The 27,742-nt window shown below is 33.9% G+C and overlaps 1 protein-coding gene across 1 annotated transcript in view; it reads right to left on the reverse strand.

Annotated features, from left to right (window-relative positions):
- The window catches only part of LOC100377990 (dynein axonemal heavy chain 1-like), an 87,086-nt gene that overhangs the window by 42,044 nt on the left and 17,300 nt on the right, over window positions 1–27,742 (reverse strand). The window contains exons 15-38 of the mRNA XM_085506509.1: window positions 26,827–26,968; window positions 24,087–24,242; window positions 23,772–23,970; window positions 22,682–22,935; window positions 21,571–21,783; window positions 20,348–20,512; window positions 18,815–19,042; window positions 17,915–18,094; window positions 16,502–16,639; window positions 16,227–16,390; window positions 15,366–15,570; window positions 14,918–15,121; window positions 14,081–14,194; window positions 13,456–13,605; window positions 12,716–12,909; window positions 10,815–10,986; window positions 8,943–9,097; window positions 7,831–8,008; window positions 7,069–7,263; window positions 6,653–6,772; window positions 2,964–3,122; window positions 2,371–2,487; window positions 1,225–1,365; window positions 596–756 (exon numbers count right to left, since the gene is read on the reverse strand). Coding sequence (XP_085362635.1) covers window positions 596–756; window positions 1,225–1,365; window positions 2,371–2,487; window positions 2,964–3,122; window positions 6,653–6,772; window positions 7,069–7,263; window positions 7,831–8,008; window positions 8,943–9,097; window positions 10,815–10,986; window positions 12,716–12,909; window positions 13,456–13,605; window positions 14,081–14,194; window positions 14,918–15,121; window positions 15,366–15,570; window positions 16,227–16,390; window positions 16,502–16,639; window positions 17,915–18,094; window positions 18,815–19,042; window positions 20,348–20,512; window positions 21,571–21,783; window positions 22,682–22,935; window positions 23,772–23,970; window positions 24,087–24,242; window positions 26,827–26,968 — 4,104 coding nt within the window. The remainder of the gene's footprint in view (window positions 1–595; window positions 757–1,224; window positions 1,366–2,370; window positions 2,488–2,963; window positions 3,123–6,652; window positions 6,773–7,068; window positions 7,264–7,830; window positions 8,009–8,942; window positions 9,098–10,814; window positions 10,987–12,715; window positions 12,910–13,455; window positions 13,606–14,080; window positions 14,195–14,917; window positions 15,122–15,365; window positions 15,571–16,226; window positions 16,391–16,501; window positions 16,640–17,914; window positions 18,095–18,814; window positions 19,043–20,347; window positions 20,513–21,570; window positions 21,784–22,681; window positions 22,936–23,771; window positions 23,971–24,086; window positions 24,243–26,826; window positions 26,969–27,742) is intronic.

Genomic DNA, 27,742 nt, shown 5'->3' on the forward strand with positions numbered 1-27,742 from the left:
ATAGGAAACACTAATTTTATGGTTAACGCATTGCCCGCTGAAAGCTTCGATATATGACGAAAATGAATGAGAAATCAATATGTATCAATATGGAGGTTTGGGCCGAATTAAAGATTATACAAATGTATGTCATGTTTGCTACACTTTCATCGTTATGAGATCATACCATCAGGATAACGAAAATGAAAACAAAATATGGGGTCACCAGGGAATTTTTCTAGATACAAGTCTTAAATATCAAGGAAAATGGTAAAAATGTTTACATTGGTTTCTTTGGTGAGATTATTTAGTCAAATCTCAAACTTTTGCTTGACATGGCATGAGGAACTTATATATTATTATTGATATGAATTCTAATACTGTGAATTTCAAAAAATTTACATATAATTTTGTGATAATAGTTTTCCATTATATACAATAGGAGGTTCTCTCCCATAATGCATTGCAGATATGTGCAGTAACACGCTCAGTAGAACAGAATTTGAATTTGACTCCACTGCATTAACACAATATCAAAGTCATAATCCAGATCTTGAACTTGAAGGTATTAAATTTCATACCCAAATTTGTATAAAAATGTTACATGTACACGTACCGTTTATCTAGTTTTCCATCAATTAGATCTTGAGTCTGATTAGCACTGGTACGTGCTGAGAATGACATAAAGTTTGGTACATATTCCTTGGGCATATTTCTCAGCAGTTTGTCAGCAATTGTGAGAGTCTTACCAGTACCAGTGTTACCAACGCAAAGTACCTAGTAACAGATAACATACATACATGGTTATTACACTGAGCACATGTCGTGTAGCGGTAGATCAAGACAAGAATGACAGTTTTTCTGTGTGTGTGTACGCTTTTGTTTCTGTAAATTATTATGTTAATATTGTGTGGAAAATAAAAAAAATATTATAAATAAAAAAAAAGTTTAGAATGACATGAGGCTCTCACAGTTTAGTTTTTTCTTACTAAAAGTTCTGAAACTATTTCGAATGCAGTTCAATACTGTAACTGTATCATAACGAGAATTTATTAAAATAATATTTATATCTGGAACTATAATTAAATAAAATAAAATGGGGGATACATACAGATACATGAAAATAGTTTGTCCTATGCTAATACATGGGCAATAGAACATGCTCTCATTCAAAAAATTCTGTGCGATCACATCAAACCCATCTATGTTTGTGAATCGCATTGATCAATCTTAAACCATACTTACCGTTTTTTTGTTAGTGAGTAGTGTTTCCAACATGTACGCAGACCTTACTGTGTCAGCCGTGGGTACAATGATATCAGAGAATTTCATCTCCGGTGTGATTTTAAATTCAGGTTTACCAGTCATCCATCCTGACCATTTCACCTGCAACAGTGAATAAATAGTATTTAACACTAAGTCGTTGATAGTGTCAAAGTTCACTCATTGAAACCAGCCAATAGGTAGTGTTTAACACTAAATCACTACTCTCAGATGATAAAATTCTGGTGTGTACAATTTATTCAGTCTTACAGATAAAAACCAATAATACTTTACCTAGATATGTGTGAATGAATCTGGAGACTACTTTTACACAGAAATGGTGCTACAAAACTTTACATGCATATACCTATCTGACCCTGTAATAACTACAATCATTATTTCCCTATCTACTGTGTTCGCTACCTTGCCTAGCTTTTTCTTGGCTACTGCTGGATCACTGCCTGACTCTTCTGGTACAATCTAAGAAATGATAATATGTTTATTAATATCGCACTACTAAAGTGGAATATATTCTCAATGCTTGAAATCTGTAGATTTGCATATCATCACATATCGTGGTCGCGGTGAATATGTCTTCCTATATACAGTGAAACCTGTCCTGAAACTAAAATCTGTAATTTATGGGTCATCACATTGTGAGCTAATTTATTTAATTTTTTTACTAACCAGTATGTAAACATCTTATAACAAATATTGCTCACTGATCAGAACTATCTCACAATCAACTATGACAGCCACTGCCCATAAACTGTTTTATTAACAGGAACACATATATAGAATCTTAACAACAGCAGCAAACAACATTGTCATTTTTTCTTGTAATGCGTACAACTAGTCTGTTTCCTGGATTCACAGACAAAGCGCAAAGTTGAGTTGCATGCATGCATGTTGTAGAATCTGAATAACTGTTTGATCCCAACCAGTCACAGCACACACTCGTATAACATATATGTACATGTTTGTTAATATAGCTATTTTTACAAGCAAGTCTATGAAGCAAGGACTGCTAAATATTCACAGATTAGATAGTGTTCAATTTTACCATGTTTACTAAAATTTAAAAATTAACTGCAGTGGTGTCATGTATACTTAATTAATTCATTATACCTCCTTCTTGGAGCCCTCATCTTCATCATCGTCTTCTTTGTTTCTGGTCTGGCTTATACCTGCATCATCTAGTACGTAGTCATATACAGTCCCGTGTGCTGGGAAGGCCAACTTTACCTGTGAATAGAAACATAATTCCAGTCTAGTGTGCTGTGAAATATGTTGCTAGCATGTTATAATCTGTATTTTCGATAATTTAATAGGTTCATTCCTGTGATTAACATTTGAATTAAGAGATACTACCGGGTATAACATATTTTCATTTGTAAGAGACAGGAAAACCCTGTACATCTTATAGTGCTGAGAATTTCACTGGAGTTCTTTAAATAGGGAGTTGCAGTGAATATTATGAAACACAGTACTGTGACTGATACGAAAATCATGGACATTTTGACCAACAATTTTTTTTTTTGAATAGCATTAGTCAATATCAAATCCATTTTACTCATCAAATCTGTATTAAAGCAGGTCTTATAGATCTGGCTATGAGAACAGACATCAAGTAGTTGAGATGATACAATGAAACACTCACTGCAAGATAGGTAGAGTTGTCACGTACATTGGTTCTAAACCCATCTCATCTATTCACTCACCCCTTCTTTCTGCATTCTTCCACGTAGCCACTCACTAAACTTAATCCGGCCGTCAATATCGACAGTCGCACCAACGCTCCACACCAAGCAAAAGAAGAACCACGGTTCTATCAGTTCTTCGATACGTCCCAGCTTCTCTTCAGATATTGGCTTGTCACCCTGGCAACAAAAACATGTAGAATATGAATTCCAAGATAGAAAAGCAATGAAAGATCTACTAGTAACTACAGATGTTATTAATTTAAAATTTTAATTAAAATGTTTTCAATTAAATATGACAGATTTTCTATGATATAATGATAATGTACGTTACTTTATGATTTACGTTTCTATCCGGATAGACATTTTAATTTAAATATAATTTAAAATATCAGGATTAGATCCCAATTCAATTTGTTTGACATTTATTATATCTATACATATCAGTAATATTTTTATTTTTCATTCTTAAATCTGTTTTTATATTATTTTAAGTTGGCTATATTCACCTTTACATAGAATGTCAATGGGGTGCAATGTATTTCTATTGTTACTATAAATAGACTCAGTGTTCTCCCTCAACTGGAAACAGCGCCCTCATGTTACATATTGTTTTTTCTTTTCTTTTTGAAACCACACAACTCAATGTTTAGAAATGAAATAAATTTGTACAAAAACAGGATTTTTTTACTTTCTGAGTACTAGCTATTTCTAAAATTTGTAATGTTTGTTAAATTTACCCCTCCCTGTGAACCCTCCTCGGGAGAACACTGACACTGACAATGACTACAAATGTACTCAGTGAATGACGGACATACAGTATCTTACCCTAGATACAGCCTGATAATGGTGCATGATGGGATAAAGAAAGAATGTGGGATTAAGGTAATGTTAGTAGTGCGGTATTGGACATGTCTTTACGTGGCATCAACACTGGGAATTTCAAATCAAATATGTGAATATAACAATTGGAAATAACACTGTTTTTTTAATTCTAATCAGTGGGAATTAGTGGACCACTCCATTCTGGGTTCATGCAGCTACAATAGATCATACTGTAAAATGACTAATTTTCACTGGGTTTGAATTTCGCAGATCTAGCATTTCAGGCATATTCAGCGGATTTTAAATTCACAGTTTTATCATTTAGATAATGTTTTCTATGCCAATTTTCACATATTCACTGGGTTTTAATTTAGCGAATTTTCCAGTCAGCGAATTAAGCAAAATTAAAACCCAGTGAATAATTAATCCCTTTACAGTAGTTGTAACCAGTGTTCCCTGTAACCTGATGAATACATGTATTGCGATTTCTAAGCTTGTTCTATTTCACTGAAAAATTTGTTTGAAAACAAGGCTCTACAGGAAACACTGATTGTAACTCAGAAAACAACAAAACTGAAACTTATATCACAGCAAATATGAGATTGAGGGTGAATGAGAGTTGAAGTTTATTTGAAGGGGGAGGGGCAGTAGTAGGAGGTTGTTGTGACTTACAGGCAAGGTACCCCCAATGGACTGCAGTGAGTGTGATAAATCAAATAAAAATAAATAAAAAAAAGGAATATACAAAAAAACAAACATTACAGCATATAAATAAATTACAATATAAAAGTTTGTATAGTAAAAATGTCACAAATTGATACAATGAATGTCAAAACAAGGTATGCATAAATTAGTCAAATTCGAAACCATATGAACTTGAACTCAAAAAGCAGAAGCAACACATGCCAATACACATGCATAAATAGTGAGGGGGTTTGTTTTGTGCATCCTCACATGTTGAAAAAACACCCCTAAAAATTATCGCACAATCCACACGTTTTCCATAAACAATATACACTCTAGGATGGTTCCATTCCAGGGTGGAGGAAGATCAGCATATCACAAGTGGGGCACATTTCAACTTACATCATTATCATCATCAATATCATCAATGTTTTTTATCTCCTCAGTTGTGGATGGGATAGGAGATTTAGATTTTGGGGCAAATTTGATCATACTAAAATCCTTACAATGCGACACAAAAAAAAAAACAGAACATAGACACAATAAGCATGATTTACATAATATGCATATGAGACAATCAATCTTCTAACCACCATTGTGTATTTCTGTAACCCTGCGCAAAATAATCCTGTTCAAAATTTGATTTACATAATATGCAACAGAGTTAGCCCTTTTACCATCATTATGTATTTCTGTAACCTTGTGCAAAATAATCCTGTTAACAATTTGATTTACAAAATATGCAAATGAATTAGCCCTTTTACCACCATTATGTATTTCTGTAACCTTGTGCAAAATAATCCTGTTGACAATTTGATTTACAAAATATGCAAATGAGTTAGCCCTTTTACCACCATTATGTATTTCTGTAACCTTGTGCAAAATAATCCTGTTAACAATTTGATTTACAAAATATGCAACAGAGTTAGCCCTTTTACCATCATTATGTATTTCTGTAACCTTGTGCAAAATAATCCTGTTAACAATTTGATTTACAAAATATGCAAATGAGTTAGCCCTTTTACCACCATTATGTATTTCTGTAACCTTGTGCAAAATAATCCTGTTAACAATTTGATTTACAAAATATGCAAATGAATTAGCCCTTTTACCACCATTATGTATTTCTGTAACCTTGTGCAAAATAATCCTGTTGACAATTTGATTTACAAAATATGCAAATGAGTTAGCCCTTTTACCACCATTATGTATTTCTGTAACCTTGTGCAAAATAATCCTGTTAACAATTTGATTTACAAAATATGCAACAGAGTTAGCCCTTTTACCATCATTATGTATTTCTGTAACCTTGTGCAAAATAATCCTGTTAACAATTTGATTTACAAAATATGCAAATGAGTTAGCCCTTTTACCACCATTATGTATTTCTGTAACCTTGTGCAAAATAATCCTGTTAACAATTTGATTTACAAAATATGCAAATGAGTTAGCCCTTTTACCACCATTATGTATTTCTGTAACCTTGTGCAAACTAATCCTGTTAACAATTTGATTTACATAATATGCAAATGAGTTAGCCCTTTTACCACCATTGTTGATTTCTGTAACTCTGCGCAAAATAATCCTGTTCAAAATTTGATTTACAAAATATGCAAATGAGTTAGCCCTTTTACCACCATTATGTATTTCTGTAACCTTGTGCAAAATAATCCTGTTAACAATTTGATTTACAAAATATGCAACAGAGTTAGCCCTTTTACCACCATTATGTATTTCTGTAACCTTGTGCAAAATAATCCTGTTAACAATTTGATTTACAAAATATGCAAATGAGTTAGCCCTTTTACCGACATTGTTGATTTCTGCAACCCTGCACAAAATAATCCTGTTCAAAATTTGATTTACATAATATGCAAATGAGTTAGCCCTTTTACCGACATTGTTGATTTCTGCAACCCTGCACAAAATAATCCTGTTAAAATTTTTTGTTCTCAAAATTTGTAATCAATGTCTTCTGACCATGGTTCAAAAAAAGTGATATTGCATTTGGAAAAATTCCTAGAAAATTGTTGTGCCAAGATTTTGATATGCAGAAATGCAAACTCTGAAAGAGAAAATCAGTGTCAAAGGTCAATTGCCACCTTGTTGAATCACTGCCTGCTTGCTGTATTAAGTGGCATAGAGGTAATCAAACTTTCGTAAAAGAGATGACATGTATTATATAAAAATAAAGTGTTTACCTCTCTGGGAATGAATGGTGTAAAGAAACAATCCAGCAGTTTGAGTAAACTCAGACACAACTGACTGTCCATCGTCGGAACAATTTCTTTCAGACTACCTCGGACATAATTGATTGAATCCTATGAGAACACAAAACAAACTCAGTTAAATTGAATGATTCAATGAGCTGGAATGACAAATTCCATCAATTTCAAATCTGAATCAATAGACTATGCCATCTTATATCACACTATAGCTTGACTGACATAAATATGTAATTTTGCGATTTCACACAAAAACGCATCACAACATCTGACAGTAAATTATCACAACTAGTTACACCACAGAAAATCTTTGTGTGTCAATGGTGCGTCATATCGACTTAGAGGGCACAGTGGTATTGAACACTACCTTTAGGGTATCTATGAGTACTTACCTCCATATATCTATCAAAAAGATCCTTGAGTGCGTCTTTATGTGGGTAGATATTGTCAGGTAACTTCTTAAGCCAGCATTCAACAAATGGATGTAGTCCCAGAATACTCGGCTCTAAGTAAACCATACCACATCGACTAACAGTGGCGGGAGACGCCACTGCTAAATCAGCTACCTCAAACATCATTCGCATCCACTGTGTACAAAAAACAATCAACATTATGTTTTATATAAAATTTATTATTTAGTTATTTATTATCAATATGGAAGAAAAGAATAATCATTCTTCTATAGAAGTCTGCCACTCTGCAATGGGGATTGATTTTATTCTTCTGTATGGCTAATCATATTTCATACAGTCATGTGAAATCAACTGCGATTAGCCATGGCTGTGTGTATTAATTAAACTTAAAGTACACTCATAGAGGATATCTGGTGTTGTATAAGATCAAAAAGATCTTATTCATATCATGTTTTCTGATAGAAACTGGTCTGATAAAAAAAAAAAATGAAGTCATGCACATTTTTTAGATACATAGAAATATGACTATACACATGAATTTCCAAAACTATTGAAAGAAAACTAGTTTTTGAATTATGTATTTTTCCCAATTTAACAAAATGAAGAAGTTATGAAGTCATTGTCAAACGAGTTTGGACCCCCTCCGTTCAGTAAATGAAATATCAACATTTTTTAATGCTTTTATATTTCCATAGATAACTATATATATATATATATATATATATACATTTGTATACATACGTCAGTCAGTTTGATAATTTCTCCGCTACTCAAACACAGTTTCTTATTGTCGTCCAGTACTGTGTTCATGTTTTCAATCCAGACAGCGTCCACTGGGCCATCAAATATATACCAACGACTGTCTTCATCCTGGGAAGACGCGCCAACACGAATCAACGATGACAGGATACCGTCGGTCCTGCAATGTGACAAGATAAGATATTATTATATTATTAATGTTAGCTAACCAAGATGTCTAAATAACAATATCATAGAACAATGGAAAAATGGTGGATGAACAGCCTAAGATTGGGTCTAGTAGACAGTTTTAGTTTATAGCAAAGACAAATATATTCAGTTACTAATGAAATCTAGTTTATAAATTTATTTGTGAATTTCAGATCTTATAGATTCTATATTTTCTGCCAAGTAAAGAAACAATATATATACGGTATATGTTAATACTTTAAAATATTTTATTTTTGTTAGGAATGAAGGGATGATTCAGTGAAAATAAAATAATGTTTTACATTCATCTTGCCGAAAATCAGTGAAAATAAATTTCATACAAAACACCCAAAATATCATTTCAGCAAAGTACCGTAAAATCTGTATTAGAAGCCGCATTCCTAATAGAAGCTGCACCCATTCTTTTTGAACAATTGAGACCTAAAAATTCACCATTTCTCATATGTGTAGATGCTCTAATAGAAGCCACATCCCCTCTGTTGCATTGTACCATTTTATTAGAAGTCGTGGTTTCTAATACAGATTTTACAGTATTTTACATTATTATATATTTTATATTTCACCTAGATGTTGGTGTTGGTGAGTCTGGTAAAGTTTTAGGACTACAACTTCATAACAAATTGGTGGCATTTCATCTACAGTTATGTAGAAATATTAACACAAGTGATGTCAAGTAATTATACAGTTGCCATGAGCACTAAACAAACTGATGCAGATAAACAAAAGTTTTCTTTGAAACACTACATGAGGCACCATCACCTACAACTTGTGATGCATCCATTCGTGGCTGTGTATTCTTCACACCAACACAATACAGCAACAAATTATAAAATAAAGAAACAAAAGTTGTCTTATTTAGAGATAAGAATTAATAAGGAACTTACCATTCATGAGTGAGCAAATCAAATTCACCGTACAACTGTCCCATAGTGATAGACTTGGGATTGAGTACGTACGTATGAACAGTTTCGTACGTACCACCGCCTACAGCGGGTCTACCTTTCAATGCAGATAATGCCTTCTTTAAGACCTCATAACTCTGAAAAAGAAATCAATATAGACAATAAATAAGGCACTGAACAATGGAAATGGTAATACATATATTTTCTATGGTTTACACTAAAATAGAGAAAAATATAACAAGTTTATAGATTAATTTTCTAACACATCGGATCATATCTAGCTACAAATCTATCAGTATTCAAAAATCAAAACAATTATTTTACAATATTAGCAAATATCTGACATTCTGTAAATGACAGAGGTGTGGCTATGATCAAAATATTAAAGGGCGGTAGTCGTCGCACTGCACATGTGCGACATTTGTGTTGATAAACATGGATTTTCCCATAATCCAATGCGCTCTTCTAATGGAAATTGTATGAGGTTCGACCTTTGTGCGACTAGCACTAATTACTGCTCATGACTTCTTCGATACCTTCTAAACACCTAATAAAATACCTAATTAAAGCTTGGTAACGTCTCAGTTTGTACTCGTTGATCTGCGCAACAGTCAAAGTCGCAATCTTTGTTTATATGAGACCCATGTATTTCGCGCATGCGTGGCGTGACGACTACCATCCTTTAAAGTTATATTTGTATGATCAAGTATACAATGAATGCTATTTTGGTTTTGTGTGCATTTTTATTGGAGAAGCATTTTATAATAGAGCATATGGAGTACTGAAATATACATGTGAAACTTGTACTAGTTATATTGAATGAACAAATGATCAGTTTCTATCATTGTCATTGACACACAGCTAAATGGATACACATATTGGATATATACCGTACTCGACCGTGTTAGCGCCCATGCCCGGGTGAGCGCCCACCCCCCACTTTTGCGCAATTTTTATATTTGGGGTCACATTAGGCAAAGCGCCCACCCCTTCAAAATGCAACTAATTTAAAACTTGATCTTGCGTAACCAATCTTGGTAATCGTTTTTTATATGATACAGCGTGGATATCGACTGTTGTGAACATGTTGTGAATGCGTAGAACATGGTAACCGTGCGTAAACTACGCTTCGACAATGACCTGTTAATACAAGTAAAATGCGGTACATATTTCATGCCATATACAGTTTACTTCTCAAAAATGGCTAGTTACTAGTTTTTTGAAAAAACTATGTCGTTTATTCGCTGAAATCAATTCCAACAAATCGTACTACGACATAGATAATTCACTTCCGCATTGCGTTACCGGAAAGTCGTCGGTAATTTCCGAAGAATTGCGTCAGTACAACACAGCATAATTGTGATTGGTTAATAACCAACTTGACCCATTAGGTCAAAGGACGCCGCTGCAGGTGAAATCTGCAAATGCATCATGGCGGAAAGTGATTTTCATCGAGAGTTTGCGTACGATCCAACACCTTTGTCAGTGGAGATATGACAATTTTGACTTTGACTGAGTTCCAACAGACACAAATGTTTTTAATTTCGTAAATTCTGGTGGTACGTAATTAATATTTTAATAAAATGTGCATATTTTTTGTGATCATTTCTGTTTCTTCATTGTGAAAATCAATGACGACTCAACTAATTTCGTAATTCGAGTTCCCTCAAAGACGTAATCTGTCACTTGATGAATCAAATTTTTCATTTGCAGTCTTTTTCGAGGAGGATGCTCAGGTCAGCGCCCAGCCCTAAAGAATTGTGATTTTCTGAGTTGAGGCCCCTGGGCACTAACGCGGTCGAGTACGGTACATACATGTATGTTGTATAACATTATAGGAACAGAGTTACTTACCCTAGTCTTGCCAGAGCCAGCTGGTCCAACCATCATAAGACCATGCCTCACAACTGTGGTTTCATACAACTGAATGCATTTAGTGACGAACCCGTCAACATCTTTTAGACTCAGTTTATTACATTGTTTTCTGATAGAAGATTCAAGCTCACCATAGTCTATTGGCTCCTCTCTGTGAAATACAACAGTAAGGCAGGTCAATATCATGCAGTTGTAGGTCAATATCATGCAGTTGTAGGTAAATATCATGAAGTTGTAGGTAAATATAATGCAGTTGCAAGTCTATATCATTCTGTATTGTAGATCAATATCATCAGATATTGTAGTCAATATTGACAATTGCAGGTCAATATGCAGTTGCAGGTCAATATCAGGTAATTTAAGTCAATACTGATTATTCCAGGTCATTATGCAGTTGTGGGTCAATATTGATAATTGCAGGTCAATATGCAGTTACAGGTTAATATCAGGTAATTTAGGTTAATACTGATTATTCCAGGTCATTATGCAGTCGCAGTTGATAATAGCAGGTTAATATCTTTCAGTGGGTCAATACAATACGTTCTATTATAAACTATACTATATCTTGAAAGTAATGAGTGTGATTCATAACACCAAACTGGTGGCTATATTACTTTCAGATTATAACACAAAAATATATCCAGAAAGTAAAAACAAAATGAGAAAAGGAAACACCATGCAAAAATTCCTAGAAATATTTCAAAAAATTGCAACTAGCATGCAAAACCAGATGAGTGATGTGAAGATGTAAACTAAAATGTGCAAGACATAGTGAGGAATGTAGAGATGTCTGCAGGGAGACAGATAAGAAACTTACATTCTGGTACCAGTGATAGATGAGAAATAATGAGTGATAGAAGACAGTGTAATCATGATGAGAAACAGATAATAATAATGATGATGAAGCACATATAATTTATTATTGATCATTAAAAGTATGAATGAATGCACAATCATTTGATAGATAGAAATGATGAAAGTAACGATAACAACTATGTCCAGGCGCATGTACCATGTCATAAAGGAAGAAGTTATGTTACTGAGATGTCTTTTCTCGAGAACCGACATCAAGAGATTTTCACTTCCTTGCAACCATCATGGTGAAAACAAAGGCCGAAAACAGTACTTTGGCATGGTTGTTGAGACTCTCCTGAACTGCATAATAAGATTATCCCTATATTTCCAACATATATAAATTTGGTTGCTCAGGATTACTCCAAATTTGAGTTTGTGTCGTTTTCTTGATTTTAGCTATCTTCACCGGCTCTTCGACCGACGTTCCACAGCAGCTCGCGCAGAGTCCATAGAAATACATGGTACAGTGGTGTGAGCTTAGCAATGTAGAATGTTCTGTGACATATAGCTCCACTCTCAAGAATAGAAAAAAGCCCATAAAAGGATTGAAATAAAAGATGGTTCCCACAAATTTACACCACATTTCTTATAATTAATTCTTGCTGATGCTAATGACAGGCCGGCTTAGATTAGTTGAAATTCAAACTGTCACTGACAATTAAATGTTTACACAGTGTGCCTTTCTAACCAGGTTGCTGGTTAATTCTGGCAATAGTGTGGACTAGTCTCTTTCTATTGTAGGCAATTTCTTCACTTTGTAATTGTTTCCCACCACATCTCAAACTACTGTAGAATACTTTATTTTCGCTGAAGGGATGATTCCGTGAAAATAAAATCCAGCGAATATACTTTTTTTCCTATATTTCACATTAAACTCATAAAAAATCAGTGAAAATTAATTTCATACAAAACGCCCAAAAAGCTTTTTCAGCGAAAATTAATTCCAGCGAAAATAAAGTATTTCACAGTATATAAAGATATCACCCATTTTGGGGCTCGCATCACAAAATAATTCTCCAACTTACTTTATTCTAGGGAATAAATCAGACACAATACCGTTGAATAGTTTCAAATCATCCTGTAAGAACTTAGGTACATTGACATCACGGATAGCTCGCAAACAAATCAGTTCTTCATTCATATCAGGATTTTCTCTCTTCAGATTACCAGCAGCTGAGATTACGGTCTTAACAGCTCTCATACCAAAATCATAATGGTCCTAAAATCAACATGAAAACACATTTATATCAACAGTATAAGACAAGCGGTGATTTCTCTACTAGGTGAGAGACCAAGCAAGTTTAATTGTGAGTTGAGAGAGGAGTTAAATTAATGACAATTAGGTAGATAATAAATGGGCTAATAGTTTTCGAAAACTTAACGAATAGTAGTTGCATTTGTTTGAATTTTGTATATTCTTTGCCTGGGACACATACTGAACACCAAGTTATGTGAGAACTGTAACTTGGAATATATTTCCATGACTCCAGTTTACAAGTTATTGGCTCCAAATCTGAATTGTTTTGACAGGATCCGGAGTCTTAAGTACAAAGTACTATTTGACATCATGCGGTTTAAATTTAAAACATTATTAAATATGACAGATGATGAAGATATGTAGTCAGTTAACCAATAGCTTCCATCAACAGCAGTCTTTGAACAAGTGAATTATGTGCATGACTTGCAGCATTTTTGCTTCAGGGAATAAAGCATCTGTACATTACGCCATAACTAGACTTATTTCAAAGTTGATGACATGGTTTACCTGTGAGCTGAGCTGTTCAGATGACAGCTTGAATGTTGTCACTATCTTCTTTGACAGGGACCTAGCATCACCAAACCCAAATGAGTACAGTGAGATCTCGGCAATCATAGCGTAGTCGGGCACCATCATAGCAACTGGACGGAATAAAGCCTGCAAACAAAATAGTTGTGATTACACATCAGATTTTTAAATCAACTTCTGGACATACGTTGATGAGGTACAAATACTTTCCCTATTTTGACCGGGAATTAACATCACCAATAGTTCTGTAAACTCATGATTACCTGTTACCTTTTTAAATGCTGTATTTTTAAATATACATTAAAAAAAACCAAACAACAAACATAGCACAACTATTACAACCTTGCCTGTTGTGAATAACATTGTCCAATAACAAATAATTGAATATTTGTACAAAATCTGTCAACATTTTATACCGAAGTATGATGATAATATTGTTACTTATTGTGAACACATGGATGAATGTTGATTCTGAACAACATCAACAACAACAAAATAACGAGAACATACTTTTCTTCTCATACACCTTTCACTTTATTCTATGATATGGGCAAGGTAAAACAAACACTTCAGCTGCTAAAGAGAATATTGAAGAGTATTTTACCTTGAGATTATCAGGCAATTCAGTTCTACCAGCATAACCAGGATTCATGGTGATGAACACAGCACACGCTGCCTTCAGTGCAATCTCAACACCTTCAAACATAAACCTGTCAACCTATAATGAAAAACATATAAATTGTATATATTACCATGGTTACCATAGGATACGACCTTTGAGCCCCAAAGTCAACTTCAGGCACCATCCACAAAATAGTTACATTTATAATCTGCTTTTTTTCCCACATAAAATGTTGCGAAAATTTCAAATTTTTTCATCAAAACCTAATGCAATGTCACATTTTGCCATACAGTGTATCATTATTACATCATCAACGTCTACATACAGTGTATCATTATTACATCATCAACTTCTACCTACAGTGTATCATTATTACATCATCAACTTCTACATACAGTGTATCATTATTACATCATCAACTTCTACATACAGTGTATCATTATTACATCATCAACTTCTACCTACAGTGTATCATTATTACATCATCAACTTCTACATACAGTGTATCATTATTACATCATCAACTTCTACATACAGTGTATCATTATTACATCATCAACTTCTACATACAGTGTATCATTATTAAATCATCAACTTCTACATACAGTGTATCATTATTACATCATCAACTTCTACATACAGTGTATCATTATTACATCATCAACTTCTACATACAGTGTATCATTATTACATCATCAACTTCTACATACAGTGTATCATTATTACATCATCAACTTCTACATACAGTGTATCATTATTACATCATCAACTTCTACATACAGTGTATCATTATTACATCATCAACTTCTACATACTTACCCTCTGTTGTTGTGCTTTCTGTATAGTAGTAATCTGTTGTGCCACTACAGACAATACTTCTATATCAATACGGTTGAACTCATCAAAACATGCCCAGGCACCAGCACTGGCCAAACCTTTGAAGAATTTCCCCATAGCCATGAAATCCAACTGATCAGAGCAATTGAACACCACTGTCTGGATGGCTAAGGCTTTACCAAGATCCTGGAAGTGAATAGTATGGTTAGAGGAGGAGCACAAAGCTACAGGTCAATCATTAAAACTAATATCCCATAGTTTCTAGCCTAAAATTTATTCACTTTCCTTGGTCAGTCAGATAAATCTACAGTGGATCAATGCTCGGTTTATCTCTATTATTAGCCATGCAAATGTTTTGAAAGGGCAATACTGACAAGATTCAAAGACAGTAATCATGTTGCCAATATTCAGATGAGGAAATCATTCTCACCTTAGTAGTTTCGGTCTTTCCAGTTCCAGCAGGACCAGCGGGAGCGCCACCAAATTTCAGATGCAAAGCACCAGTCAGTGTTAGATAACATCTGTCAGTTAGCGGCGTGATGACAAGACGTCCTGTGTTACCGAGGTATTCATACCCATATGGAAACTCAGCGTTTACAGCACGGATGTATAGACCATCATCGACCCAATAATACCTGCAGGAAAATGGTATGAAAATATCTGCCTTAAAGTATGTAACACTGTAAAATGACTAATTTTCACTGGGTTTAAATTTCACTGATTTACCATTTCATGCATATTCAGTGTTATTCACTGTTTTATCATTTAGATAATGTGTTCTATGCTAAATTTTACATATTCACTGGGTTTTAATTTAGCGCATTTTCCAGTCAGTGAAATAAGCAAAAATAAAACCCAGTGAATAATTAATACTTTTAAAGTATTTTGTGTGTGTATGATGGCATCCCAAAATACCAGTCAGTGATAAAGACAGATCATTCAGGGCATGCTATCTGAGAAGAGAGATCACTCCACATGTCGCCTACCAGTATCACAAATCAAGACCCGGAAAGCTAATTATTAATGTCTCAATTCAGACAATTTTGAAGCGATTTTATCTCTTAATCACTCGTCTTACTTTGTTCAGAAGAACCATTTTTAGGTCTCAGGCCATTTTCAAAACACCAGGCAGATTAACAGCATTTCAATAAATATCCTTAATCATAGACAAAGATTTTTTACAAAGATCTATGCACATCATTTCGCATTTTCAAAATAATTATTGATGAGTTGTTTTTTGACAGAAGGTCTGTTAAATTTAAAAACCTGAGGTAGCACATGCTCTACGTACCTCAACTGACTAATCCATTCAAAGTCATTGATGTTTTTCACATTCTCTTTCACCATATTGGCAACCACATCACGTGCGTGGACCTCAACAACGATCAACGCCGACATTATCATACGGTGTAACTTACTGAGATTACCACGTACCAACGCAACCAGATCATGCAACTATGGAAAAAACAAATTGATTAGAACAACTGCGGAAAACAACCGATACATCTAACATGCAGTAAACATTGGACATTGTTAATATTAATTATAAAATATAAATCAGTGTACCTGGTCTTTGAGTGTTTCATACAACTCTGCCAACTGATCAGCCTTCAATGCATCTTCTACCATCTTAGTCCAGAAGACCTGACATACAGCAATGACCACCTGACCTGGCCACAGTAAGACCCATTCAGTACGTGGCATCTGAAATTAAATGTAAAAACATTTATACAAAATGCCAAAATAAAACCACCCAATATAAAAGTGGCAAAAATCATTGTGTATCGTGCATTCAATTTTTTTTTTACGACTGCCTTAGTACTGGGTATATATTAGGCACTGTGGTTTAATAGTGTATTGGAAACTCTAAATCAGATCATCAAATGTTACACAATGCATCCTCTAATAGAACTGATGAGTCCCTAAAATCAAGTAGAGTCAGTTTGTTGACTACTGTAGAATACTTTATTTTCGCTTGGAATTTATTTTCGCTATTTTCGCTGAAGGGATGATTCCGTGAAAATAAAATCCGATGAATATACATTTTTTCCTATATTTTACATTAATCTCATCAAAAATCAGTGAAAAAAAATTCCAAGCAAAACGCCCAAAAAGCCTTTTCAGCGACAATAAATTCCAGCGAAAGTAAAGTATTCCACAGTATTAGGGTGAGTTGTCTTCAAGAAGAAATCTAGATTATATGTTGCTGTAGTTAACTTTAGGCACAAATTAAACTGTTGTGAAACATGATTTCTTTTGTTTGTACATAATAATCATATTTTTTGTTTGTAATTTCACCAAACTTCCAACCATAGCAAGGTGTTTCTGAAGATCACTGTACGATTTTCTGTTGTGTCATAACTACAACTACCGGTAGTTAACAAACAAAGAATCCTTGTGAGTCAGTTTCGCATTATATCAGCGTAGAGGGCACACTGTTCTTAACAGTGCTTCTCACCACCCAAGAAACATGCATAGACCAATTTCCAGGAAGTAGTGTGACTGGAGTGCAGACATACTCCTGCCTTTTCATGGCAGAAAATACAAACTTGTCAGTTTGTTGACAGTCGATAGAAGGGACACAGATTGGTACACCCAGAAGCATAATATCATGTGTTCAAGTTTATGTTACCACCGGCCACTGGCCAAATACTGTAAAACACTTTATTTTAGCTAGAATTAATTTTCACTGAAAAGACTTCTTGGGTGTTTTGTATGGAATTTATTTTCACTGATTTTTGACGAGTTGAATGTAAAATATAGAAAAAAAGGTACCGGTATATTCACAGGATTTTATTTTCATTGAATCATTCCTTCAGCGAAAATAGCGAAAATTAATTCTAAGTGAAAATAAAGTATTTTACAGTAATATGCGTGCACATGCAAAAGGCTGTATATTTGTCATCCTGGAAATTGGTCTATGATAATGCAGTGATTGTTGGGTGTCTGCCTAGATCTATTATATAATGTTGTGCTTACTTCTGTGTATTTCTTGACAGCATTACCAAGTATACTTCTAAGACTCTCCTTCATGACTCTCTCAATCTCTCCCATCCAATCTTCTACATTGCCTGTAGGGTACAGTGTCTCACTGAACGCCACTTTCTCACCTTCCCCGGAGAACATCTCAGTTATCTTCAAGTCTTGCTCAAATGTTAACTGAAATCAGATGAGTCGATCAGTTATAAAATAATACTCTTGTACAACAATCAAATGTAATAAACACCATCTATCCATAGAGTATTAGGTGACCTGTGTATGAAAGTTCTGTCAAATATAAAACCTGTCAAATATGAATTGTAACTTCACTCTTGGTACCATTTTGATCAAACGAACATGTCCAGAGCCGAAAATATTGGAAGACAATTACATATCAGTGTTTTTCACTTGTCTCAACACTGAGATTTTCAATGCAATTGTGACAAACAGATTTATATTTTTTTCTATTTATAATTTGATTGGCTGACAAATTTCCCCTTAACCTTTTCACCCCCTGTTCTCTCTTTTCATCACAAATTCACAAAATAGTCCCGTTTATATCCTTCACTTTCTTTCAGAAGATTGGGACAAAAATATCCACATCTGTTTAGTAAAAACTGAAAATTGACTCAAATCTTACCTGCTCCAATATTAGGGTTCATTTTCAGAAATATTGAAAAATTTTAAGAAAAAAGTGCAGAAAAATTTGGACAAGGAAGTTTGGTAGTAAAAAGGTTAAATAGAAAAAATCCTGTCATTTATTTTTTCATATAAGAACCAATTTCTTTGAATACCCTTGTCGGTTAATGACTCATGTACACTGATTTGACTGTAAGTAAAAATGAGAAATTGTGTTATATTCTGTCGTAATCTTGTATCTCATCAACAATAAACGCTTACCTTAGCAATATTCTCAAAGCATTTCCTCAAATGCGGCTGTACAGCGGTAGGATCTTTAGTCTGAGATAAGATCTCCAACAACTCATCGTCAGACAAGAAATAGAATCTGGGGAATGCTGCACGTTTTGTCTCCAAGTATTCACTCAAACCTTTCTGGACTTGTTCTAATAGTTTATTACACTCTTTAAGGTTATCTAAAAGTCTAGCATCAGGACACAAGGAAATAACCTACAACCGGAAATACAGTCAAGTTTAGTGATGATGAAAAATTATACATTGCACATCTAGCACCAAAAAACAATAGACAATAAACTGTTTCGTAACAAGCTGTACTCATTTCAAAATGTATCTGTACTCGTTCAAACATTTTCTCATCATATTATTGGTTGGAAATGCTTCACATGCATAGTATGCACTATGACATACTGTAAATTGACTAATTTTCACTGGGTTTAAATTTCGCTGATTTACCATTTCTGGCATATTCAGTGGGTTTTAAATTCATAATTTTATCATTTAGATAATGTGTTCTATGCTAAATTTTACATATTCGCTGGGTTTTAATTTAGTGCATTTCCCAGTCAGCAAAATAAGCAAAATTAAAACCCAGTGAATAATTAACCCTTTTACAGTATATGGAAAGAAATATGAAAACACACCCACCAAAGAAAGAATTAAACTCGAAAACTTAAATCAGTTGAAAACCAATAATGATATCGTAACAACAAATATCACATATGAATTCCTTTTCTATGGCGTGATCACACATTTGATAAATAAAAATTAGGACTTTGAAATGCACACAAACACACTACACATGGAAAGCAGTATTAACTTACAAGCTGTGTGTAAATATAGAGATAAAATATAGAATACTATTAGTATGTGAAATCAGAAGTACAGAGAGTATGCAGCGTAGTATAACAAGAGAAATGTATAAGCAAGACAGGTGTGAGAAACTCTGCTTGTGTATAAAACGATATATTTCAGTGAGAACAAATCACTACTAATCAGACTTTTTCTAATGTGATGTCAAAGTGTTGTATATGGAGATTCGGGAAAGCAATCTCATTCAAAGCGACAACTGATTTTTACTAAATCTCTAAAAGACGTATTTACAATGGTAAAAATTTGCCCGGTTTTGTTCTGTGAAAGGTGACAAAAGTTTGGCATGAAAAAGGTTAGAGGTCAAAGGGTCAAACATTACTGGCTTTGATGAAATATTTGTGTTTCAATGTTAATTTTTCGGAAGATCTTGGAGTAATGTAGAGGAAGAAATATTTGTTTGCGATGTTATCAAAGAGTAATCCATGGCTACCATGAGGGATCATATTCCCACGTGCTTCAAAGCGTTATTATTAATATAGAAAGAATGAAAAGGTAGTGAATTGTAGAATAGTATGCATAGATACAGTTCAATGTTACATTTGCTGTGATCCAATGAGCATACAGACAATGAGATATTGTCAACACACTATGGTTTCTATCCTAGTATTATCATAAGCAAGCTTTACCGGACTGTATTACACGTACCTGTGGATTTTCTTTGGCATTTTTCATGATTCTTCGCCACATTCTATCCATAGTTTGGTATCGTTTACTTTCTACAGGGAGTTGTCTGTTGATGTCATCAGAGCTGAAGATGGGTTCTAGATAAAGCCATGCACGCTGACAATTCAACCACTCATCCAATACATCCTGAAAACAATATTTAAATGTGAATAATGTAACACTCCATATTAAGACATCTCTCCTCATAGCTAGAAATTAACCAAGCTTTAAACAGCACCCTCTACGGTAGTCTTAGACTGCTAGCAAATATTGCAAACATTTCACTTAAACTCAAAAGGAGCTAAACTTGAAAGAAACTAATCTCTATTGCCAAGGAAATAACAAAAAACGTGTTTTCTCTAACAAGATACTGTATAGGCAGGTAGGATTTCTAAAAAAATGTTTTTTCCCTGTTTGACCACCTTTAACAAGTTATTTCTATCACAATCATGCATTCACTACAGACTTAAGAACAACTACCAATTGCTGTTAGTCATTATAGCGGATTTACTGAGAATTATGTTCTGCCAATCCACTACATCGAAGGAACTAAATAAATATTAAAAATCATTTTATGTGACCAAATTGCAAATTATTTCATGTAGGATTATAAAAAATACAATTATTTTTTTCCATGGCCTTATAAATCTTACATGTGATATGGGTTTGTAACATCACTTGTATTGACAGTAACAAAACAACGATAGACAATAATTTGTATGATTGTTTGCACATCAACAATACTTACATTGTACTATTCAGAAACAAATGAGTGTACACTTAATTCATTACACGTAATTTGTATACTGACTAAATTAAGGACAGAAATGTGTGTTCAATGTATGTACTGTATGCTGCAGGTTACATGTACAGTTTCCATATTATGTTTGTATCACCATGTCTCATTTTAGTGGCATTGCTTTCTAATTCCATGCACTTCATAGAAATTACTAATCAAGTCATCAACCACTGTTACTGTATTCACTCTATTAGTAGCACACCCATTTATGTAAATTACTGAGATGTCTCTATGGTCAAAATAAGTATCGGGTAATATAGTATACAACAAATGAAAAAAAAAAACAATATTGTATCCTTAACATACACTCCTACAGTTAGCATGTACAGGAAATAACACACATACATGTACATGTTCATTCAATCAGCACAAGAAATGGTCACACTATTCTGTCCTTATTACAAACCTGAGTCATTCTTAGTTTTCCTTCCCACGTTGATATCCTCTCTTCGAATGGTTTCTTAAACGGTGAGAAGGACATGCTCTGCGTCATGACGATATGGTCATCTAAAAGTTGCGTACACTCATCTGAGCCTTTCATGATAAATGTACCTGTGTCCTTATATGGCATAATTTCAAATACCACAGGTTTCCATTCATTCTCCATCTTATCCAAAGCCTGTACATTAAAGATGGATATAGTAAGTATAAGTTGTACAAAAATTCATCAGACATGGCAGATTTCTTGGCCTTGTTTTGCTAGGAGTCAGTAGAGATCATTTGTTTTGTTGGAGAACTGTGGTGCAACTGCAACTGCATATACTGTAAAATGGTTAATTTTCACTGGGTTTAAATTTCGCTGATTTACCATTTCAGGCATATTCAGTGGGTTTTAAATTCATGGTTTTATCATTTAGAAAATGTGTTCTATGCTAAATTTTACATATTCACTGGGTTTTAATTTAGCGCATATTTCAGTCAGCGAAATAAGCAAAATTAAAACCCAGTGAATAATTAATCCTTTTACAGTAGCTAACAAAAGTACACATGTAGGGTTAGGGTTAGGAAATTAGCGTGAAATTTACGCATCTTGTCTTCAGCAGAACTGTAAGACTATCCCACATACCAAGTTTCAAGATGATAAGTTTGAATATAAATTTGGAAAGGAACAAAGTATAGGTCTTTTTACCACTCTGTAATATATGCAAATATGAAAATCACTTGACCAAAAGCGTAAGTCCATCAGGTATACCAACGTTCCATGATGATGAGTGTTGAATTGAAATTAAAATTAAATGTAAGTCTTTAATGTTTGAAGAAAATTGTGGCATGAATAAAAATCAGAAATTTTAGCATTCACAGGTTATGAAAGTCATATCTTGATTGGCATTCAATGACTATTTACAGTGATTTTGGTCTGGACAATTCTGTTATGCATTGCTCTTTACGATGACACATAATTAAAATAGAAAATATTCAAAGACTGACAGAAAGAAACAAGACACAGTACTATCTCATATGACTTCGCTACAAACAGTGCACGTTCTATGTTACGATAACAACGTATTTACACTAACCTGTTCTATGGAATACTCTTTACCAGCAACCTCTGCCACCTTAGCGATTTTATCGATATGATCCTGTAACTTCATCTCCAGACATTTACTGAAAGTCAATGACTGCTTGGGACGCACAGTGAATCCCAAGTCCTGTGACAACGTCAACCAATGACGCTCTCTCATACCTGGGTTACGCAGACCCTGGATGAGCGGGATGTACGGTTTGAAGTCTTCTACCCACTGTTTGATTTCAGTGGCTACATTCTGAACACCTGTACAGGGATAGGCAGGATGACTGGCTGTTATAGTATGATGTCAGGGCATTATTTGATCCCAAGGGCAATACGCATTCATGTAGGGCAATATCAGATGATAAGGTAGCAATCAATCAAAAATGACAATTTCATAATCAATTTTCAATCAAAAAAAGCACAATAGGTAAAAAATAATAAAACAGAGGGCATTATAGTATTGAAGGACAATATCAAATTAACAACCCACAAAAGAGCAATATTGAAATGTAAGGACAGTATAAAGAAAAGAATATAGTATTTATGGTGGCAATATTCAATTTACAGTGGAGTAAGAGATACAACATACAAATATAGTTTGATAAAATGATAATACACAATCAGGTACAATGAGATAATAAGCAAACCCACAAAATATTCATAACAACACCACACAGGATCAATAAAAATCAGGAAAGTGACAATGTAACAGATCATTACAGAATGCACAGACCCAATCAAAAGCCATGCCACGTTAAGGTGGAATGCAAAAAAATGAGATCAGAACCCAAAGATTTGTGAAACGGTGCATCCATGATTAGTGTAAAGAGATAGCAGAGAGAGAATTCAGAATAAAGATTTGGTTAGAAAGTAATACATGAATGTGTTCCCTAGGAATAAAGTCGATGATTAGTATTTCAACTTTAATTAATTTGTGACTGCAAAACAACTCAAGGGCACCTTGTCACGACGGCATAAAGTATGCATCCAGAATAAAAGCCATAATTATAATTAATTTTGAAATGCATGAAGTCATATATGAAAATCAGAATGGAAGCAACATCAAACTGAAAACTGGTTTGTTTGTGATAACATACCGGGAATGTCCTTGAAGAACTTGACACATTTATGCATTGTTTTGTACGAATCCATAACAGTTCGTTCACACTGCTCGGCATCAATTGACGTCAGCGGATCGTTCATCCAACTCTCATGCCATTTCAGCCAATCAGAGGTGGTCAACCAGAGATTCTTGAATGGCTCAAAGTCTTTGACCAATCTAGCTAGTTTATCATACTGAAAACCAAAAGTATAATATTGAATAGGTTAGTATTTTTCCCTGGTGATAGATACTCTAGCATTCGTATTTTTCCTCATCAGCGTGGTGTTTATTTTTTTTATTGGATACTTACGTTTGTAATTGGTAAGTCAAACAGTCTCTCTCTGTTGTTGTACATACTCGCCAAGGTCTGACACTCCTTCAGTTGTTTATTAACACGACGTACTTCATTCGCGACTTCATGAGCTTTATTGATATCCGTGTGAGCAGCAAAACCAGCGACAACCATCTGTGTGTATTGGTGGTAATAACGTTAGTATAATAACACAAATTACAGGATGGTAAAGACAGTTCAATGAATAAATCTACATTCCAAATCTTAGTTTGTGTGAACCATGGATATTAGTTGCACAATGACATCAAACGTTACACAATTGACCTTCTTTAAATCTATAACAACGTCATGTATTAGTTGTATTGGGGAGGGGAGGTGTTCATGCCGTTATAAAAATACGGGTACATAGATGTCATCAGATTAACATGATCCAAAATTAAAGTCATGTTCTACTATAGTAGCAAAGAGTGTGTGCAGTTATCACACTGTTACCAGAGCAACACAAATTTAGGTACAATTTTTTTATCAGTGTTGGTAGATTCAAATAATTATTTTATTATGATACTCTGCAAACATTTTCAAAAATTTGAACAGTTATATACATGTATCACAATATAAATAGGATCCTCCCTGCCCCCAAATGCGAGTCCCTCATTCATGTTTGCTAGTCAGAGAAGTTGAATCGATTTGATTTTACAAAAGTTGAAATTTTTTGACTTTCTAGTGTCTGGAAAAATAACGAAATATTGTAGCAGTGAACAATTCTTTTGGTGGTTCTTAATGACAAAAAGTGACAGCAAATTTTACTGGGGTCTTAAAGAGTAACAGAGGTCTGGGAAATTACGTCCTCACAGATATACGCACAAATTTTCAAATTGAGAATATTTCTACCAGCGAAAATAAAATAGTTTACGATGCATTTGCGACATGCATGGAATGATGGGAAGGATCAACTTCTAGTGGGTGATACCATTATTATAGCAGGGAGATTAAGTCAAATGTGAAGGTCAACGGTCATTTTACTGATATATGACAAGAAGTGCTTTTTGAATACAGCAAATATAGCAACCATGAGATGGCTCATACCATTATCAAAAAAGGGGGTTGATACCATTACCATTACATACCAAGGGGTGGCAGGTGTGAGTTATAAATTTATCATGCATACAATGTATTTACAGCATGCTACATTTTATGAATAAATTATAACCATGCATGATGCTATACCTTAGGCATCATAAAACAGAAGAGTCATGAGCTGCAGAGAATTTTGTTTTGAAAACTCAATTGATTGTAAACACTTTCCACGGATTTTAGGAAGGGATGAAGTGGAATCAGTAAGCAGGTCATTTAATTTTCTATACTTAGTTGGTAGCATTTTATTCCACTGTAAAAAAAAACAATTTTGTATCAATAACTTTAATTAATGCCAAAATAAACTTTTCTCAAATTCACAAAATAGTATGTACAATATGTGCATATTAATTAAGTAATTTGCATATCATAAACGTTTTAAATGCTGCATAATTGTTTGAGGAATTGTAATGGTATTTGGGATGTAAATATGTCCAAACAAACATTGAGAGAGGTACAAGTGGAACTACAACAACTAGCTGAAGTACAAACGTGGAAAGAATTGAAACATTGAGTTTTTACAACAAAAGCTGGCAGCCCCTCCCCATATAACCTTAAACCAGCATGGCATCACATTAAACCATTACATAAAATTGAAGGGAGTGATAACAAGAGCAGAAACAGCTTCTTATATGTGAAGTGTTATAACAAAAATCAAGTGCATTTAATTATCGATTATCATGTGAATGGAGATAAAAAGATTAATGATAATGATTATGAAATGATTTGATTATGATAATGATATAATCCCAATAACACAACACATAGCAACCAGGAACGGATGCTTCTAAGACAACTCCATGCAATGAAACCACAGATATAAGTGGCTGATGATGATTCACAGGACAACGTCAATTAATATTTGCTTTCCTGTGTGTTTTATTCTCTTGTTTTTTTGTTTTATTTTAGTACTACACAGTTTCCTCATTGTTGGCCAGCATAGTTTTAGTGCATAACAGGAATACACCAAATCTGAGTGCACAGTCAGTGTAATATTGGTCCACAATCGAGGCACTATGATTATATTTGAAGCAGTACTGTACTGAATGTAAGGATAGTCCTCATATACAGTGTTGTATTACTGTAGAATACTTTATTTTCGCTTGGAATTTATTTTCGCTATTTTCGCTGAAGGGATGATTCCGTGAAAATAAAATCCAGTGAATATATTTTTTTCCTATATTTCACATTAAACTAATCAAAATTCAGTAAAAATAAATTCCATACAAAACAATCAAAAAGCCTTTTCAGCGAAAATTAATTCCAGCGAAAATAAAGTATTTCACAGTAGTCTAAAACAAAGTCATTGCTTTTAAATAATTGTTTGGGACATTATTTCTTTTGGCATCTATTAGATCTGTGAAATTTTCGTGACAAAATGCAGCCAAGTTAAGTTAACAGGATGGAGTATATCACGACTGATGGTACATGGAGTTTGATGACATTTTGATTAAAACAATACATATTTGTGAGTGAGACTTTGTGATATTAACACTTCTACAAACAATTGGTGAAATAAACAAACACTTATTATTAAAACAACGATAAAAACAAATGTGCTTTTTTGTTGTGCTAAATGTGATGCATTATCGCCGATATAAAAAAGAGATTTCATTGCATGGACCTGTAAAGTATCCAGACGGTCTTGGAAGTTGTTCTGATCCGTTATTTGGATCTTTTGGAAGCGCTCTTGATCCTCTTCTAACTGTTTGTTGACTTGTTCCATCTGTATGTCAATCTTGTGTGGCCATGCCACTGCTGTCCATCTAAATAAGGACAGGGTAAAACAGTGAAATGTTAGTAGAATAGATTGCAGAATTTAAGAACAGAACGAATATACTTCAGACTTTTTAATAACTGGTAAAAATGTTATCTGCTGTCTTTTTCTTATAATGAGCTCAAAGAAAATACACAAATACAAAGCGGTATAATTTTGTGAGGTGAATTTTTATGAAAATTTCTCTGGAGTCATGAAATCATTAAAAATCGTGAAGATTCCCAGAAGTGAAAAATTATAGTAACATGTTTATAGCCATTACTGATAATAACTGATCATACAACACAATTGTTCTATGGTCAAGCAAACATAAATCAAGACAGACTGATTTAAATTAATTTGTAACATTATTTTTATATTTTAATTCATGTTGCCAAGTCAAACTTGAAGATTGAAGCAACAAACTAGTAATAATTCAGAAAACTTGATATTTAAAAAGTTCAGTCTAAAATTACAAATAGAAAATAATAAGTAGTGGAGGGGGGGTAGGTAGGTAAAATTGTTTCCATGAAAACAATGACTTCCAGTGATTTCCTCCAAAAGATTTAAAGCCAACTTTGGTAGAAATTTAAAAATAAATCCATGTCTCAAAATATACTATAATCTGAGTTTCCTAAATTTGTTACCCAGGCTTTCAAACAGCCAGAGAATAATGTAACAAAAGTGCAGCTCATTCCTGCATCAAAAAAAAAAAAAAAAAAAAAAGTTTGCAACTTGCATCCATCATTAAACAAGATTTCCATAGTTACCCTCATCAATTTAA

The sequence above is a fragment of the Saccoglossus kowalevskii genome, chromosome 12, assembly GCF_978046115.1.
Source record: "Saccoglossus kowalevskii chromosome 12, keSacKowa6.1, whole genome shotgun sequence".
NCBI classification, from domain to species: Eukaryota; Metazoa; Hemichordata; class Enteropneusta; family Harrimaniidae; genus Saccoglossus; species Saccoglossus kowalevskii.